This window comes from Pagrus major, chromosome 7 (assembly GCF_040436345.1).
Source record: "Pagrus major chromosome 7, Pma_NU_1.0".
Lineage (NCBI taxonomy): Eukaryota > Metazoa > Chordata > Actinopteri > Spariformes > Sparidae > Pagrus > Pagrus major.
Window position 1 is genome coordinate 10,676,407 of NC_133221.1, and position 19,352 is coordinate 10,695,758.

The following is a 19,352-nucleotide window of genomic DNA, read 5'->3' on the forward strand; positions in this document are numbered from 1 at the left end:
AATGGGCTTTATTCTCTGGTAGGAAAGGAATATAATGTTTTTGGACACTGGCCCGGGTGGCTCTATAAAATGGAGAAGCAGCTGACGCAAATCACCATCTAAACAACATCCAACTGGTTTTATCTAGTTCTCCAAAAGCTAAGTTAACACTACAGGATTTTTGGCCCTAATTTTCCAGTTGCCAATGGTTTTTGGAGATTGCCGAGAAAAGTTGTTTAAAGAAGCGACCCAGGAGCATGCCGATGCGTCGCCATCGCCTGCTGTATATATATATAGCAGTCTTAATATCTGGCATTGGAGTTGCCAATGTATACTGCTCTCCTTTTCTCCCTCTCTCCTTCACTGTCATCCGCAGGGGCTCTCCGAACCCAGGCTTATCATGCACCTATTCTTATGAAGCACAATAATAGCTTAAAGTTTCGACCAGAATACATACAGACAAGCTTTTCAGTATTTATTTCAGTAACCATGTCATCCTAGCTGTACCCCAATATGAGCAAACAGTTTCACGTTTTCAGGGCAAAAAGAATCCTTGCTGCCTGCACAATCTAATCCATCCAAGTCTTTTCTTTTGCTTAAAATCAGCGCACAAACAACCGGGTCATACCATTTTTCATGTCTCACATGTGTTATCTTGTAATGTGTGACCCCTTGTCGCTGATCAGTCATGTAGTGTGCAAACCACAAAGATTGTAAGATTCTCAATTACAAGACGATTAAAGTTGTGTAGTTTGACCAAAGCATTGTTCTCACAGAATGCTTGATGAGACCAATAGTTCAAGTTAAAATCTCTTAGATCAGTGAACCCTTCAGAGGAGAAAACTTCTTAGCAGAGCAACAGGTTTCAGCATTAGTCCTAATTATGGAAAGCCAAATTAGACCAAAAAAAAAAAAAGTTAACTTAGTTCCTTTCCACATCTTTGTGTTCCTAATTACATTTCCTCTTTCCATCCGTTAACCTGGCTTCATCTTGATCCTTGGTTAACAAGGAGCAGATTAGCATCATTTGGGCTTAGAAACAATAGTGTGAGGGATTAATATTCAACGACCTGTCAACAGTCTCTACTATAAAACCTAGACAGCTAAACCCAGCGTACTAAATATGTGTCACAACATTTGGTTAAGGAGATTAAAAGAGAAAATATTTCACCCCAGGATGTACTTGTAAAACAAACTAAACCAGACTCTGTACAGATTTGTCTCAAACACACATACGCACACAGAAACCACAGAGCAAGAAGGTCTTAGTACAGCTTTTTAACACTGCAATGAACAGCTTAAGGTCAGTCAAATTTGTGACATGACACTTTATTGAGCCATGCAGGACATTACTCCATACTACTTTTGGCGGCCAGAATCAAACAAAAGCTGTATTATCCACAGCTTATTTAGACATTTCAATGACGATATTTGGAATCATGGGATAAAGGGTTGCACAATGTGGTAAAAAGTAATCTTATTGAGATTATTTTGACAGATATTGCGACTGTGATATGATTCACGATTAGTAGGAATGCTCATTTTTGCATCACAATTTTTATTTTCACTGAAATAAATTTAATTATTATGTGACATTTGTTGGGGCTGGTAGCAAACCAACATGTTTACTTACATCAAGATAAAAAGATTTGTAGGCCAGGACATCTCTGCCGCACTAAAGTACTTAATTATAATCCTGTTTTGTCACACATTTTTCCTTTCTCAAAAAATTGCAGCGTCCTGCGATTTGGATATTGCTCTTGGCATTTTTTTCAATATTTCTATTAATTGTGCAGTCCTTATGGGATATGCCAGCTTGCCAGGTTGAAGGAGGAATGCAAAATGAGTCGGCCATCCTGCCAACCTATGCACCAGTCCTCCGTAACAGATGGGTATTGCAGTGCTTCCGCTGCTGTAACAAAAGCTGGTGCAGGGCGAGCCATGAGCCAGCAGACTGCCCGCAGCTGAATTGTGTCCCATCAGTTATGACTGCAGGAGAATTTGGCCTACAGCTGTGCTGGTCACTCTGTTATCACTATTTCACTGCTACCCTGACTTGCAGCCCCTCTACACTCAGGCTGTGATAATTGGCATGCTGGCATTGAGGGTGGTACAGAGTAATGTTTTAAATGAGGAAGATCTGGTGAGACTGCTGAAAGGCTAAGAGGAGAGTAAAAATGTGCATGTATCACCCAGCCTTGAGAAGGAGAAACCTGAAAGACAGAAACACGAGTGAAAGATGACAACCCACTGTGATACAATACTGTTAATATTAGCACTCTGACCAAATGGATACTCTGCTGTTTGGGTGTGAGAGGAGTGAGATAAGAACAACGGGGGAAAGAGATGAAGAGAAGCTATGACGAGGAGATGTATGACAGCACCACACCTCCAGCAGCCTTAATTAACAAGAAACATAAAGAGTGTTATATCACATATGCATTTGTGACTGAAATGCTCTGTAAGTGGACAATAGTGAAAGGCACTTATGTTTGTTGCATGGGTGTTGAGGTGTGAAATATATCTGGCTGATTGTGACCGGGAGTTAGCCAATGTGGATTAGGGCATACAAACCTTCTATAAACCTCTTTCCTGTCACAGACTAAATGCGTAGGCTGACAAACAAACAGTTCTTTGACAGAGAGACAAAGAAACAAAAATTTCTGATTACACACTTGCCTCATCAAAAGACTAATGCTGCTTATGCAATGGCCATGACAACTGCTGACTGATCACATCTTTGTTTAGAAACTAACTGACGCTGGATTTTTGTCAGTCATGCTGTTATCAATATTTATCTTTTACACATCAGATAAGTTTCTAAGTTTCTGGTAATATTAATATTTTTCTTGAAACTGACTGACCAAAAATATAGGACAGCAAATGTATGAATTGTTAACCGGAAATGAATGTTCTATAAAAAAACAAAAGGCTTGTATATTAAATTAGGATAAATAATAGTAAAATATACATAGATTTGCAATTTTTCCTGCAATTTATTTTTGTGTATCTGTAAATATACATAAATATATAGATAATGGATACATCTATGATAAGCTAATTTGGGTTGCAACCTTTTAAAATATTGATTCATCCATCCTTTATTTATTTGATTAATTTGAATCAATTAATCATTTAGTCCAGCGTTCCTTAATCTTGGTCCTCGGGGACCCTTGCCCTACAGGTTTTTAAATATTCCCTGCCCTAAAACACCTGTTCAAATCATCAGCTCGACTTCAAACTCTGCTGAAGTCTGATAACGATCCATTCACTTCAATCAGGTGTGTTGGGGTGGGAAACATCTAAAACATGCAGGGATTTAGTCAATTTAGTCTATAAAAAGTCAGAACAGAGGGGAAAATTGCCATCATAAACAAGGTGATGTTTTCACATTGTTTACCCTATCCAACAATCCAAAATCCCAAACAGCCTGTATTGAATTTTCAATGACATAAACCAGAGATAAGTAGCAAATCCTTGCATTTGAGTAGTTTGAATCATAGAATGCTTGATTTGGTTGCGATTTGATTACACTAATTGAGTAATTGACTAATCTTTTCAGCACTAAAGCCAATGTATCTGCTAGTGATACGTGCCTGCCAGTGCATTGGCTGGGCTCCAATCTTCTAAAACTAGAGTCACAGTGAAACAGAGAAAGAGACAAAGAGAGCCGGTTCCATGTTTCCATCTCATGGTTGTATGCCTCTGCGCACCAGTCAAGTTACAGTTGGCAAAATGGAAGATATAACTATTGTGATGTGAATAACAGTGAATAATTTCGAGCAAAAACATGCCGTCTTCACTTGGAGACTACATCAGCACAACCAATGTACTTGGTACTGGTACTTGGTAGGTACTGGTGGATGACTGCTGTATGTCTGAACACAAAGAAGCTACAAGTTCTACAAAATGGATGCTTCAAACACATGTTCAACCTGGCAGCACAGAACTTCTACATAATGTGTCACCACAGTTTCAAAGTGGGCACCCAAGATGAGTCTCAGCAACAACCAAATTTGAAGTATGGTCACAATGTTATCTTCTGTCCCTCAGTTATTGCATTGAATAATGGCCAGGAAAGTGTTTTTGCAAAACATTACGATTTCACATTGTAGTTGACCATTAAGCTTTTAGATATAAAACGTCATCACTTAATCATTTTATCCTATTAGACATTTGTGTGAAATGTTGTCATAATTAGCGTATGAATTAATTGGAGGGTTATGGCCAAAAACGTGGTTGGTGAGGTCACAGGGACCCTGATCTCCAAATTCTAATCAGTTCATCCTTGAGTCTGAGTGGACGTTTGTGCCATGTTTGAAGAAATTCCCTCCAGGCGTTACTGAGATAATGTTTTCACAAAAATAGGACGCATTGGTCACAGTGACCTCTTGACCACTAAAATCTTATCACTTCATCCTCGAGTCCAAGAAAACGTTTATACCACATTTGAACAAAGTCCCTCAAGGCATTCCTGACATATAGCGTTCACCAGAATGGAAGGGACAGCGGTGTGGACAAATGAACGGAAGGACAACTCGAAAACATAATGCCTCCGGCCACAGCTGTCGCTGGCGCAGAGTCATAAAAAGCAGAGAGACTATTTCACAGTAAATGCCACATATTCAACAAGTGTGATTACTGTTTAGGCTGTCATCTACTGACTTAATTGATTACAAGATGTCCAGAGCCTAACCCAAAATATGAGTGGCTAACCAACTCGGCAAAACATTCTGGGGAAACCTGGGTTTTCCATCTGATGCACAGCAAACAAACCCATTAACCTCCCTCTAGTAATGTGCAGGGCCTGAGAACAGGGGAAGTCAGTGAGATTCAATGTACCCAAATTAACATTTGTCTCCTTGATACTCTGCTTCAGTAGTGCTGAAACTATTAGTTGCTTAATTAGATGGTCAGCTGACTATTAATACTGACATATAATATTCACTGACATCAATTATTCTTTATTGTTACTCCGTGTAAAATCGGCCATGTTCCCTTAGCCTTTTCATTTATTGACAAGGCTTCTCAGCGGGCAGGGGGCAGCGTTAACCAGTGTTTCCAGCAGAACTCGAGGCCCAACAGCTGGTGCTGACATCCTCAACACACACTCCTGCCCAGATACACAGATACTCAGACCCATTGTAAAAACCATACGGAAGCTAATACAGCTAGCTATGAATACCTGTGGTGCTATGATACCCAGGGTGGCACTGAACTGAACTTGAGACAAATACTCACAACTCTGCCCAATGCCCATGTAAATGACTAAAGCCTAATGAAGCCAGCATGGACTGGTGCTAGCCAGAAAGTGAGAGTGTAGAGGGTGGGCAGTCTTGCACATCACCAATGATGAGGGTTGGAGCCAAGACAAGACAGAGAAGAGTGGTGCTTTAGGAAGAGATGTCCTCAGCCAAACTGGACGACCTGGGGTAACCCTCTTCCCTTGATAGTTTTATCAGCCGCTGCAGTGTGGGGGCACAGAGCCAAAGAGACAGCCTTGATTCAGCATAATACCCTGACCCAGACTAAACACTGCATGGTATACACAAAAGCAAGAGAATATAAAGGCAAACCTCTTTCTTGTCCAAAGAACCTTTACCATAACCCGACCAGATTATCAATAATAAAACCAATTTCAAAGAATGTTTCACTTCCAACTGTGACTGCAACTACTGTGCTAAAAAGACAGCATAGCAGCAGTGTGTGGTAGCTTACGGTGCTGCCCACTAAAATCAGAAAAAAATTACGCTAATTTGTTAGGTTTCACAGGATATGTAACATAGGACAACTGAGTTCAGTAGGCCACACCTTTGGTACCGCCTTTGCCTCATTATCAGCCAGGGGGAAAAAACTGCAACACACACACTGAAAACCCCCAGATAAATGCACAAAATGTACAAAATATACATACAATATATATAATAATACAATATAAACAGTGATTTTAAGCTAAACAGTAAAAAGTCCTTGAACATAAGATTCTTGTTTAATTTGTCATTCTGTTGAACAACAAAATGCAAGATGTAGTCCTTTCTGCTACACAAGAAGAACTATTGTTTTATGGGGGATTGCAGAGGATGAGTTAAGGAGTCTCACAGCCTGAGGAAAGAAGCTGCTTCACACTCTGGTAGTACAGCAGCAAATACTACTATACCTCACCGATATCACTAATGCCCTGTAGATGGGTACCAATGATGATCTAGGCAGTTTAAATCATCCGCTCCAGGGCTGTGAATGAACCATGCCAATTTGTTAAGTTTCCAGTTAGTATACTTTTTATGGCTCCACTATAAATTTGACAAGAACTCTGCATGGGAATTTAGCCTTCTCAGGTTTCCTTAAGAAGGCTTTACATATGAAAATGAGATGTCAAACCAAATCTTAACAGTTCACAGTTAGACTTAAAACACAAGTGCTACTGTGTGGCAGTTTGTTGTGCATTCATTATTACGTAAATAGCTTAGTGATGCAGAGGTCATCTAGAGTGTGTTAAAAGTAACCCTTGTCTTCATACCACAGAGCATAAGCAGGAGGCCTTAGCAGGATGCAGAGGTGCTCTAGATTTGTTCATACAAATAACCATCTTAAATTCCAAAAGGGATTACTAGTCCTAATGAGCTGTTGTGACACTTTCTATTGCTGGGGGAGGGATGAGGGAGGTCAAAGGCTATTTAGTTAAATCTTCATCAGTTCAAGGGTAACTACAGGTTGCTCACTAAATCCTGTATGATTATGAAGACAATAACACTACTATAATATTATAACAAACAGTCATGTGCAGAGACAGCCACACTAAATTTCACAGTTTGACCACTTCACATAATTCACAAAGTAGGGTGTGTGCATATGTGTGTCCCAATTGGGCACTGCTAAACAAGACATGAGACAATTGGCTGCACAAAGCATAAATTAGTTTAAGATAAAAGCCAATTTTGGAAGATGTATTCCCTAACATCCTTCCCCTTTAAAAACTGTGAGACTAAATGACTAAAAACTGTAAACTGTGTTTTAACAGTCAAGACAGACATGCTCTGCTTTTTCAACTCTGAGCTGTCTCCTATGTATTAGATCTATGTTCCATTAACTAGCCTCTTTCCAAGAAGCCTGTTGGAGCTATACCACAGGCTGCATTGCTGTGGCTCTAACAGACTTGTCCTCCTTCCCTCAGGGTCTTCGGTTGGCTGACTGACATGGAAGCTAAGGCATGCCTGAAGATGAGGCTGACAAGGCATTGTTAGCTACAGCCACTGGGTCTGGCTGCTCCTTGATTCCCTGGGCCCCTTAATGCCAAATGGGGTGTAACCAATGACCCACTTGAGCATCTTCAAGTTGTTTTCCTTCGGCCATCTGAGCAGTCAAGAAGGGGTTGTTGATGTTAGCACTGTACATGTTAATCATAAGAGACGGTCATAACTACGCACAAAAACACATTAACATCCTCTAACATGGCACAATCTAATCTATCATTACAGCCAAACCCACTGCTTGGGACCAAGATGTTGACCCAGTGACTCATGGTGTCTTTTGCTGGGTTTGTTTGGATTAAGAACTGCCAAATCTCTAGCAAACACATATCACTGTCATGGTATCATTGCTAGCTTTGCATTCACTAGCCAAGAACCCGATTTAATCTACAGAACAACAATCTCACTGCCAAATACCACAGAGAAGTCTGCACAAAGCCAGAAGTAAACTTGGTGTCTGCAAGTGTGCGGACAGCATTCAACACCGAGATAAAGATCTATACACAGAGCCACAATTGGCAGAAATGGGAAGTTTCCAAAGTTTAAAAAATAAATTCCAGTGAGCAAGGATAGAATGAGGCAAATAGAAACACAAGAAGTGTTTCCTCTCAACAATGAAAACCTCACAACAGGCATCTTTCTCTCAGATTAACATCCTTGCCTGAGCCACGGCCATCTGTGTTATGCCAGCAGCTTGGCATGAAAAGAGAGATGTGGGGGAGATGGGCATGGGAGGAAAGGGGCAGGGGAGTGAGAGAGGCAGAGAATAAACACAGGACCAGATTAAAATTTCTAGGCAAGAAAGCCATGTGACCACTGGAAGAAGGGGAAACAGTGGAAAATCACAGAGTCATATCTCTTTCACAGAGAGCTCCTCTGTCTTGCACTACAGCTTCCTCAACAAGGCAAAGCTGGCATCATCTACATGTGACACTAAAAAGGAAATATGCTTAACACAGCCATAAAATCTCCAATAGTTTGTGGGCAGTCTTAAGAGTAGTTGATAACTGTATTTGCACTATTGCTATTGAATATGACCAAGTGATCTGGCGTGATTGTGGGCAGCGTAGGTTCTTGGCTCAGACCACGTTCTTGGCTCAGACCACGTTCTTCTTTACAGATACTTTTTACATGCAACAAAACAACATTATGCATGCTAGTAATTCCCACTGAAGCTACAAACTTCAAACATCTCATTAAGAAAGTCAATAAAACATCTAATTTGCTGCACTAAGATGAAGAGTCCGCTGGCTGAGCTTAGTACACCTACTCAGCTTTAGGATATGTTCAGTGTACAACATCACACAATAAAGCAACTCTAATCCTTGTCCAAATCACTTAACATTAAATGCTCTTTGGTTGTGGATTTATGTGCTGAAGTTACTTAAACATACATTGAAATGTACAAAATGACCAGCACTAAAATGATTAGTCCAGTGTTTTTTCAATCCTGGTCCTGGTGGCCTGTTTTAGGCCGTTCCACACAAACACAGGTACATCTTAAAATAATGCTTTTTCTGTGCATTTTGGCTTTTTGTACCCGCATTAACAGTATTTCAGGCCACTGAAAACAGAGCTTTTAGAAAACTCCAGCCAGGGAGAAGATATTCAGAAACACGGTTTTCAGTGTTGCATCAGTCAGTGATGACAGAAAAGAGAGACAAAATGGATGTTTACAATTTTTTGCTGACAAATTATCCATGAAGATGCAAGCAACCAATCGGAGAATACAACCTCCTTCCTGTTTAGAACGGTATGCGGATGCTCAGTGCACGTTCATGGCCATGAGATATGCGTTTCAGGTGCGTTGTAGGACAGAGATGATTTCTGAAATGGTGCCAACTGTTCGTTTCAATCAGGAGAGTTGTGAGCAGGGAAACATCTTTAACATACAGGACAGTTCACCATCAAGACTAGAATGGAAAAACACTGGATTAGTTGATTAAACAACTTTTGACAATTAATCTGCAAATTTTAATTAACCGATTGTCATTTTTATGCAAAAACACCAAAACTCCCCAATTCTAGCTTCTCAAATGTGAATGATCTATTGGTCTTTTATAATAGTAAAGTGAATAACTTCTTGGCTAGAAGGTGCATCTGAAGGAGGGCTTTATTTTATTCATCTATCAAATCAGCAATTTATTTTCTCAATTTATGGTCTATAACAGTGTTGATGATGACGACATCATGATGTCACGATGCTGGAATTAAATACATTATTCAACCATGGGGAAAAACATTGAGGGCATAATATTTCTGAATTTTTTTTGAACAACTAGGTGCAGCAGCTGTCATATGAAGACATCAACTGAGACTATGGGAAATTAGACTTTAGTTGCAGTCCTATTGTAATGTAATGGAGCAAGTAGAAGAGTCTCAATTATGAAAACACAACAAAACACAGTCGAAAATCTGTTTTCTTTGGTTAATTAACACTCTTAGTTAGCCACACTTTATTTGTCTAATAGTTTAACATTTAACTGCATGTCATAAACCACTTAGATGGTTCAACTCACTGTACAAGATCACAAGCGATTCTGATCATCGGAAGAAGGAACCACATGAGAAATTATTGACTCAGGCACAATTAATGGTTCTGATCCACTCAGTAAGTTAATGAGCCAGAGAGCTTCCTGATGAAACACATTGATCAGATCATTGTAGTATTTTCTTTTTTCAACTGTTTTAGTCAAAGCGTGTCAGCTCAAAGCTACAATATATGACAGTGCCGAGATGAGAACATGATTGTGAGAAAGGACCATTTGTATGGTGACTGCTTAACATCTATTATTCACTGTCCACTAGAGGGAGTTTTGATGTGTCACAAGGGGAGAATAAAAAACAGTAAATTGCTTCCGGTTCTGCATCCTTTTATCTTCTGAGTCCAATTCAAGCTCAGTGTTGTCAAGTTAAGGGAGATGTAGGATTGCTCGCTCACTACCATCAGTCTGCATGACATCATCATCATCCAAGTGAAGTCATCCTGTTTCTCAGCTCTGCTATATCTTTACTACTTGCCAGCCAATGGCATGTTATCTCCTGTATCCAGCGAGATGTGTCACTGCCTTGTGACGCTCGTCTTACAAAACAGATTTAGCTAATTCATTGCATCAAACAGTTTGCATTCTTTAGTCTCTCAGGTTACTGATGCAGCATGTTTTCAGTACCCTAGGCATTAGTATTCATTGAGGCCACAGGACCGCCACACGGTTCCCAGCATGCTACAGCGCACTTCAGCTGCTTCCTGTCTGCCTACCTCCTGTTGCACAGAGGGAGGGAGTTTGGGAGTAGCACGGCTCATAGCATGCAGACACACTGCTGGGACAACAGCACACACAACCATCACATGCACTGTCCCATCTAATAACTCTGCCGTCATCATCAGCTGGGCAAATGACTCCAGCAAAAAGACGGTTGAATGAAAACAGTTGGAAATGAATGCTTGATAATTTTAATCTGAATGGTGAAAGAATAGCAAATCACAGTGCAAGTTTTCCTTCTTTGAGGGGGCCAGTCATGCTTACTGTAGTCCCCCTTAAGCCTCCTGGGAGAGAGAGGGAGAGAGAGATAATCTCCGCTGCAGTCTCCAAAGGACGGAAATAATTAGTTAATACCTTTGCACAGTCTAAGCTGGCGATTTTCCTCTGTCTGTGTAATGCAAGACAAGATAGACTCTCCTTGTGCATTTCCAAAACTGCTGATCGCCATACTTCAGTGGTGGGATGTGTCTCCACGTCAGCAGCTAACGCTTGTCAATCACTTTTCCCGTGTAAACCATTTAAAACTTAGTGGTAACCCATTTGCAACTTAGTGGAGTCTCTCGTGACACTCTGGCTGATTGATAGCTCCCTGAAGACATCGCCATTACACCATGGTGATGTGTGAACCTTCACTGACAGAGAGGGGAGCACAGAGAGAGTGCTTCCTGTGTGTGTCAGGCATTTCTCCAGTAATATACTGTAAATCACTGAGTGAAAAGGAACTTAATTCTTATAAGGAGCAAAAAATGTGAAGACAGTTATCATTAAACTAGATCATTGTTTGAAAGTGTCTCCCGTGCCTACCTGCAAGTCTAAGTATTAGAAAGAAATGGTTGTATATGAAGCTTCCTGATATCAGTTGCTATATCTGGGTGTCAGAGAGTTTGAGTTTTTTTTTACCTGCAGCTCACACCAGGCAACTTCTACCCAGGTCTCAGTATCCAGGCCTTTGTAGACCGTCTTGAAGGAACCTCTCCCCAGCTCGATGTCAAATTTGAGGAATCTTCCTCCTGGAGATGTGGAGACCGCTTTCATCTCTGCCTCCTCCTCGTTCTCCTCACTGGCAGCCTTGATAGCAGCTTTCCCAGCATCAGTGCATGTAAGATTTAATGCATCCCCACCTTTCTCCTTCTCCTCATCGGCACTGGCACTCTCTGTTGCACTGTCTTTCTGCCCACCTTGACTTTCAGTGCTCGAGCCTTCCTGTATCCCGCAACTAGTCCCCCGTGTCCTGTCCACTATTGTCCGCAAGTTTATGTTAAGGATCTTACTCCTGTTATCGCACTCTGGTGGTTCGTATGCCTGCTCATCTGTGTCCGAGAACCACAGACTTCTCCTGATGAATCTCTGATGCACATTCCTCTGATAGCTGGAGGAAGGATATGCACTGGGGTCACTCCCACCTCTCACTACTGAGTCCACAAGATTGACATTCCCATCAGCCATGGCCTCATACATATTCACGGCCAGTTCGCGCTGAGAGTTGGGTACAGATGGGTATTTCAGTTCTTGGTGGGGCTCGGAGTTTGAATTGGCCTCCGGCTCCATGGCGAGTTACAAGTTCAGTCACTTTGGTTTCCAGGTCATTCGTGCCATGGCTAGACTTCCCAACATGCAGATTTTAGCGATGAATACCTGCAGCGCCCACTCGGTGACGCAGTTTGCCAGCAGAGGCCCCTAACAACACCGGGATGGATGACACAGACGAGATTTCATCCGATATCAAGAGCTGCAAAAGAAATGTTGCCAGTTAGTGAAACAAAACACAGCATTTCCAGCTCTGGAGGGCAAAGCTGAAGCTATAACATTGGTTTAATGGGCGTGAGTCACGACGGAGTTTGAGTTAGTTGATGTCAGTGAAAGCAGGTGGATGAACAGACGAGCCCAGGAGTTTAAAAAACACATTGTTAGCAGAAGCCATTATCGAGAAACTAGCAAACTGGCTTTGACGACACAAGTTGACGTTAAGTTCGCTAATTCAGAACTGACGTTTGGACGGTTTGAAAAGGTTTGCTAGTGTTGAAAAAAACATTTTATCACAGTTACAGTGAAGCAAAATGGGACTTACCTTGTCTTTTTTTAAGAAAAGAAAAAAAAACCCCGGAGAAAACCGACTAAACCTCGGCTAAACTCACGTGAGCGACCCGGGCGGACCCGCCGGGTCCAGTGTTAGAAGAACCTCGCTAACGTTAGCCGAGTGTCAACGGCTGAAAGGTGGACTTTAAAACGCCCTGTCTGCATTTTATCCTCATTTTCGCGCTACCCAAAGAAATCCAAATTCAACTCGGTCCTTTGCTAAACGAACACAGAACCCATCCTGACGGGAGAAGGGGGTAAAAAAAAAAAAAAAAAACGTATTTATCTCCTTTCAAGTCCTCGCATCCCTCCTGTCGGTTGCGGATACTGTAGCTAACGATGCCGCGTCTCCCCGCGGCTGCTGCTGCTGCTGCTGCTGCTGCTTCGTGCCTGCTGAATGCGGGGCGTGTAGTTAAAGACCAGTCGGACCGCTTTAAAACGAGGGAGATTTTAGCTCTCCTGTCGTCCCCTCGGCAGTCAACGCCAATTGACGAGGACAACTGTTTTCGCTTGTCATCGTCTCTCCCACCTTTAGGTTAGTACGGCAGCGGTGAGGCACGCCAATGTGTTTCCCATTCAGCTCGCTCGGTTCCACGCCCCTGGTAGCGACTGGAGGGACCGGCCAATAACGCAGCACGCTGGGGCACCGCGGTGAGCCTATGCTGCTGCTGCTGCTGCTGCTGTACCGTCCGAGTGTGACACATATCTGACACGAAAAGACCAACAAAGACTGTCTGGCATCAAAGACAAAGCGGTTAAGACACAATCCCTCGCTTATTATCGTCTGTGAAATTTTCTTTCACGCCCTTCAACAACTCATCCAATCACATGTCTCTCTCCCTGCTCCTCACTCACTGCTCAACAGCTTGCTGCACATCATTGAACCAAAAAAATAAAATAACATGGACTGTTTTTTGTTGCACACAATAAAAATAGAGAGAATGACTGCAGGTGTGTCTGCTGCTCTGTTAAGCAGGCTGTATGCTCGCAGGTCCAGTCTTCTCCTCTCCTACAACATGACACCAAGCAGCTCAGTTTCTCAGAGCTGCACCCCGCAGCTCAGGTGCAGTGGAGAATACGCATGGGAGGATAATGAACATCAGCAGCAGCAACAGGGGGAGAGAGACTGAGGTAAGTTATATGAAGCCACTTTTTGTATATGATTTAGAAGCAGGTCGATTCTGCGTTTAGTTTTGTTTATTTTTTCGAGATATACATAACAGTAACACGTGCTGCAACATAAAACTAAACACAAGCCCCAGATGCACTGCACTAAGTGGGTGAAGCAGGAAAGAAGAAAATGATGCTGTATGATGATATGTTTTTTTCCATCTTCTGCTACTTAATACTTTCACTCCACTTCATTTATTTGATAACTTCAGCAAGCAAATTCAGAATATTCAGAGCTGATCGGCTGGTGCTCGTGACATTGGATAGTGTGGACACTGAGAGCACAGAGTGGTCACCACTAACAGAGCTGAATATCGGCCCCAATAATTGGCCCAACATATAATCGGTCTACCCCTACTATATAGTATATATACAGTACAGATGTGTGTGTGTGTGTGTTTTAATATGTTTTAAGACCTATGTTAAAACCATTAAAGTCTTTTTCATCTCACTGGGAAGACAGTTCCTAAGTTTTGCTCCTTTAATAGAGCAGTTTGATTGTCCAGATAAGATTATGTGCATTGTACCATACTAGGCTGTATATTTGAATGATTTTGAAGTACAACAGATTGGATCTGATACATTTTGCAACTGCAAACGTTTTTTTTTATTGTTTCTTTCTTCAAACTGGCTGTATCCAAATCCAACTAGGGCTACTGCACGATATGGGCAAAAAATATTATAGCGATTATTTTTGATAGATAATGTAATAGTCATATTTTTCTGGATTAGTGGGAATGACCATTTTTGCATCACAATTTTAATTCTTTCCTGAAAAAGTATTTTAAAATCATGATGATGTGACATTTGCTGGGGCCCACAAACATGTTTTCTTTCTTTCTTTTGGAGAACAATTTGTAAGCCATCTCTGCAGCAATAATTGAATGGAATTCAGTGCAGCGGTCACGCAATAAATCCTACAATTGTTGAGGCTACATTTAAAAAATTTTGTCTGGAATTTGTCAAAGAGCTGTTGATTGACCTTTGCAGCTATTTCTGAAACCATAGTTTGTGGCGTTGTCACATTTCTATATGTGGAGATCATGTTATATCCACCCCCGTGCTGTTTCTGCATTTTCATGCCACGTCTGGCTTCTTCTCATATTACATGTCATCTTTACGAGGGGGGATAAAACCAAATAAAATCTTTGCAGAACAGAAATGCCTCTGAATGGGATGTATTGCATGTTCACACAGAAACAAGTAAATGAGAAAGATAACATTTACACAGAGATTTCCATGTCTGTTTGAGGCATGCTGGGTCAGGTGACAGTCTGACGACTGAAGCATTGTTGGCACCTGAGTGACCTCATAAATAATCAATGCGCTCCTTTGTTTCCACTTGACTGGCCAAAATGCTTACACACAAACACATGAACAGTGTTACTTTTACATAATGTCATCCTCCTTCATGCCACAGCTAGATTGTTGCGGCCTGGGCGAGGACTGTTTATTGTGCTTTATGTGGCGATTTAAGTTGCCATTTGACAAGTAATTACAATATTGTATTTCAGAGCTGCATCCAGTTTTACAAGGCAAGGTAATGGGCTTCACTGCTGTATGTCATCTCCATAGGCACTGTCTTAATAGCGCAATTTAATTTCAGATTAATGTGTTCGTGTGTGTGTGTGTTTGAGGAAGAAGGGAGGAGGAAGAGCGATACCCTGGCAGCCAGAGGTACTTCCTTGTGACTGAGCTCAGCCAACAGATGCACAATGTAATACCCTTACGCTCAATAAAATGAGCAATTGGTCTCATTTACAATGTGTCTCTGACCGGTGTGAGTCAATGAGAATGGAATCAATCCTTGGTTGTTTTGTGGAGTGAAGATCTTTTATGCAGACTTTCCACAGGCTTTTAATATCTGGGCCTGAAATTTTAGACCAATTAGATTCTGGATCAGATTTCAGCGCAGCACCAGCACATTCTCCAGCACGTCCTTTTGTCTTTTTTTTTTTTTTTTTAAATCAGAAGGTTTTACATTGCAGATGTAAGACAGAGAAAGCGTTTCCTTCTCCGTGCTCTGACGGCCATGTTTGCTTTGCCCTGAGCGAGGCTGTAAAAACTAAAAGCCCTACAGAGAATCATGGAAATTAGATTTACAGTTGGGTCGATCCTCATCTGGACGAGCGCCAGAGTTTGAGGTGAGTGAGAGAGGGATCTTGCTGATAGGACATGATGGATTGAAAGCAAAGAAAAGTGCTGATGTATAAGAAAAAAAACAAAAGGAGGGGAAACACCCACACACCCATGCAGTTACAGATGCAACCTCATTTGCTCTTTCATCACGTTGCTGAGTTCAATTAGCTAAATAATAAATGCTGCTCTCTGTGTCTTAAATGGTGTCTTGTATTATTCCTGCAAAGAGCCATCCAACAGTTACAAAGCAATAGTCATGACATACTCCCACCCTAACTGACATGCAGGTATTTAGCTTAGCTGTAATCAGTTAGTGTGACCATGTGGGAAATGGGGGACAGTTTAGGATTAGGTGTGGGAGTTGAATGAGTTCATTTAGTTTGCTTGGAAGTAAGCCAAAACTTTACTTGGGCCTTTCAATACATGATGAAAAACATTTTAATGGTTCAATTAGGTTTAAGGTTCAAGTTCAATATCAGGAATTTAGAAATTGCAGACTTGTTGTCACAGTCAGCCCCTCTACTCACTGCAGTAGTGGATGTTTCTTTTCCCTCGTGGTATGTCTGTGTGTAGTACAGTGAGAGCAATGTAAACCAATGTAAAGCCGATGCGGATTCGGATATCAGAGGCTGCACTCTAACCAGCTCTGAGAAACACAGAAAGATACTTGTTAATGATGGGACACGTCTTTATTCACAGATGAGGTAGTAAAGAAGCTGTTTAAAAACACGGCACAATTTGGCATCCGTTTGAATCACGCTTCGCCTGATCTCTCCCTAAATTTCCTCCAGGCCCTTTAGTTTTTCAGCCCAATTACACCTCTCAGTTTGACTGTTCAGGTACAGTGTAGCAGCGAAAATGTATTCTCAATTCTTTCCCAAGACCGGGGAACAATTAACAACCCACACTTTACTTTTAATATCCAATTTAGAAGATCTATTTTATTACTCAGTCTATGTAAATGTTACGTGACTATGAGCGTCTTCATTTGATCTGTTTAATGTGTTGTACTGTGTTTTTGCATTGCATGTATATATCAGTCATATTCTATTCAAACATTATTCTAAAGATCCCCTACAGATGTGTTTTAAGATGAATATAAAATACTACATGTTTGTTTTTTTCCATAAAATGGTTAATTATCTTGCCAAAATCCTTCAAAAGGCCTCGATTCCTACTCCCTCATTAAAATTCCATAATCTACTGATATGCAGGTATTTTAAATTAAGTTTAACTGCTCGAAAACAAGAGGCTTCCTACTTCACTGTTGAGCTCTGTATGTGCACTGGAGGCTTCAAGTTTCCAAATTGTGTATGCTGAATAGTGGACCATGATTGGCTTCCAAAATATTTGTGATGTCACAGATCATGCTGGTAGGCCCGCCCCTTAAATTCAGAATTTTAATGACCACAGAGAAAATTTACACTTTCGGCAATGAATTTGAAAGCATCCTTATAGTTTCAAACCCTGTATATACATCGTTTAACACAGTGAAGCTCAAACATTGAGCTGTGGAAACAAGAAGAAAAACACTTTTTTGATCGGGGTGATGGGCTTTAATTTCCTTGTCACTGTACAGATAGTCCTGGTTGTTTGGGTGGTATTTATTTATTCTTCTATCAATTAATTCATCAAGTCTTAAAAATGTATCTGAACCTTTCATTATAGCACTTTTGTAGATAAATGACTCGACCATCTGATTTCCTTTGAAATATGTTCTCTTATACTTTAATATTAGTACTCTGACAATTGTTAACACCTCTCTCCATTACATCTTCTGTTGCTCATGTGTATATTAATTTTTGCCAGTTGAATCTGTGCGAACCAATAGTAGAAAGAAAAAGAAAGATTCTGCAGTAAGCAGAATATGTAAAATAGTGAACGAATCTTCTTTCTGCTATTCCGCAGTGACGCATAACTGAGAGTTTATACAGTTTCAAACAACTTTTCTGTCTCTCTCTGTCTCCCACATCCTCCTCCCTTCCTCTGTCCTCGGCATGTCCCCTGAATCTATTTCAGTCAAGGAATGAAGTGTGAATAATTCATCAAAAAAATAAGCATTGAAACCTAGGACCAGCAAGGAGTGGTTGACTTAATGAGAGCCTTTCGTTTTAGATTGTGCAAAATAACAATAGATCTGTGATGGCTGTTTGACTGGCGAGGGCTTTGTTTCTCAAATGGCGGAAGAAATATGCACATGTGGGTTGTCTTCTGTGGTTTCTTAATTTGAAGTGTTGTCTTAATGAAAGCCTGGATCTGATGCATCCTGTAATATGGGTTCTTGCTTGCCACCCCATCCCCCAGCCCCCATGATAGGACAATGTGAGATACCATGGCCTATATTCTCTATCTTCTACAGTACATCATCTCCTCTACTGTGATTAATTGTTCTCAGCCATATGATATGAGCAGATAGGACTGACTGAGTATGTGGTTTTAGTCTTGTCCTAGCCTACAAACAACACTCAGGAGTTCTTCATTTGCTGGTGAATTCTGGAGAAAATGAATCGGCTGTTTCTAGACTGACTGCACCTTTCCAACCTGTAATCTCACAACAAGCATTATCTCACTGCGGTGTGTTGACTTGGGGATAAAGGGCTGTCTTTGAAAAGCCTGTGTCAGTGTTTGAGAGCAGAATGGGTGACCATGACAAGTCATGACAGTGTGCCATTTTGTGGCATTTGGCACAAGTAACAGTCACAAGGGCACCACACTGCCTTCTTTTTCCCAAGGAATGTAACGAAACATGTTTTAAAGAGCTGTTTAATTCCTTGTTATGAGTCTTACCACGGGGTGTTATGGCTCCGGGTGAAAAAGATTTGGAGAAAGCCCGTGGAGACTTTTTTTGAAGGTTTTGCTGGATGTTGCTGGGATGCATCTGCAGTGTTCACATGAAGCGACGAATTATAAATTCGAGGTATGCTGCCAGATGAAGGAGCCAGCTACATGTGTAATCCATCTCCCAAAAAGCTTATTAAAAGAATTAAACATGGCTTGTCCCGTAGTTATCACAGGATTGCAAAGAAACTTACCAAGACGAGTACTGCAACCAGAGTACGTGCTCTTCTCCAACCCTCATGACCACACCTTCTGCAGCTTGTACTTCCCCCTCATACATCAAGTTAACCACGCCAGCTGATTGTTGTGAATCTCCTAAAGACATTGTAATTCAGCTGTAGCCTACCCTGTGGCAAATTAGAGGGTGCAGCTCCTCTTCTCCCTCTTTTTTCGTCTCTATCCCCGGAGCAGAGGGAAGACAGTTTGTAGCAGCACTGTGGTTTGGTTAATCCCTGACAAGCTATGCTCCCTGCAGTTTCAGGGGAGTGTTGTGAGAAAAAAAGGAAGGCTTCACTGTCGAGGAAGAGGCTGCGAGCACTGCTGATTATTTCCTGTTCGCAGCAGAGAGTATGCTAGCGTGCAGGCTTTGGCCTTGACACGACTAAATCTTCAGTGATGGTGCTCAGGTGTTTGCAAGGCA

General features: G+C 41.3%; 1 protein-coding gene across 3 annotated transcripts in view; it reads right to left on the bottom strand.

Annotated features, from left to right (window-relative positions):
• LOC140999631 (serine/threonine-protein kinase WNK2) overlaps positions 1–13,228 on the bottom strand; it is a 46,399-nt gene extending 33,171 nt beyond the window's left edge. For all 3 annotated transcript variants that reach the window (XM_073470132.1, XM_073470131.1, XM_073470130.1), the window contains exons 1-2: positions 13,095–13,228; positions 11,390–12,218 (exon numbers count right to left, since the gene is read on the bottom strand). In XM_073470132.1, coding sequence (XP_073326233.1) covers positions 11,390–12,037 — 648 coding nt within the window. In that variant the 5' untranslated portion in view covers positions 12,038–12,218; positions 13,095–13,228. The remainder of the gene's footprint in view (positions 1–11,389; positions 12,219–13,094) is intronic.
• Between the last annotated feature and the right edge of the window lie 6,124 nt (positions 13,229–19,352).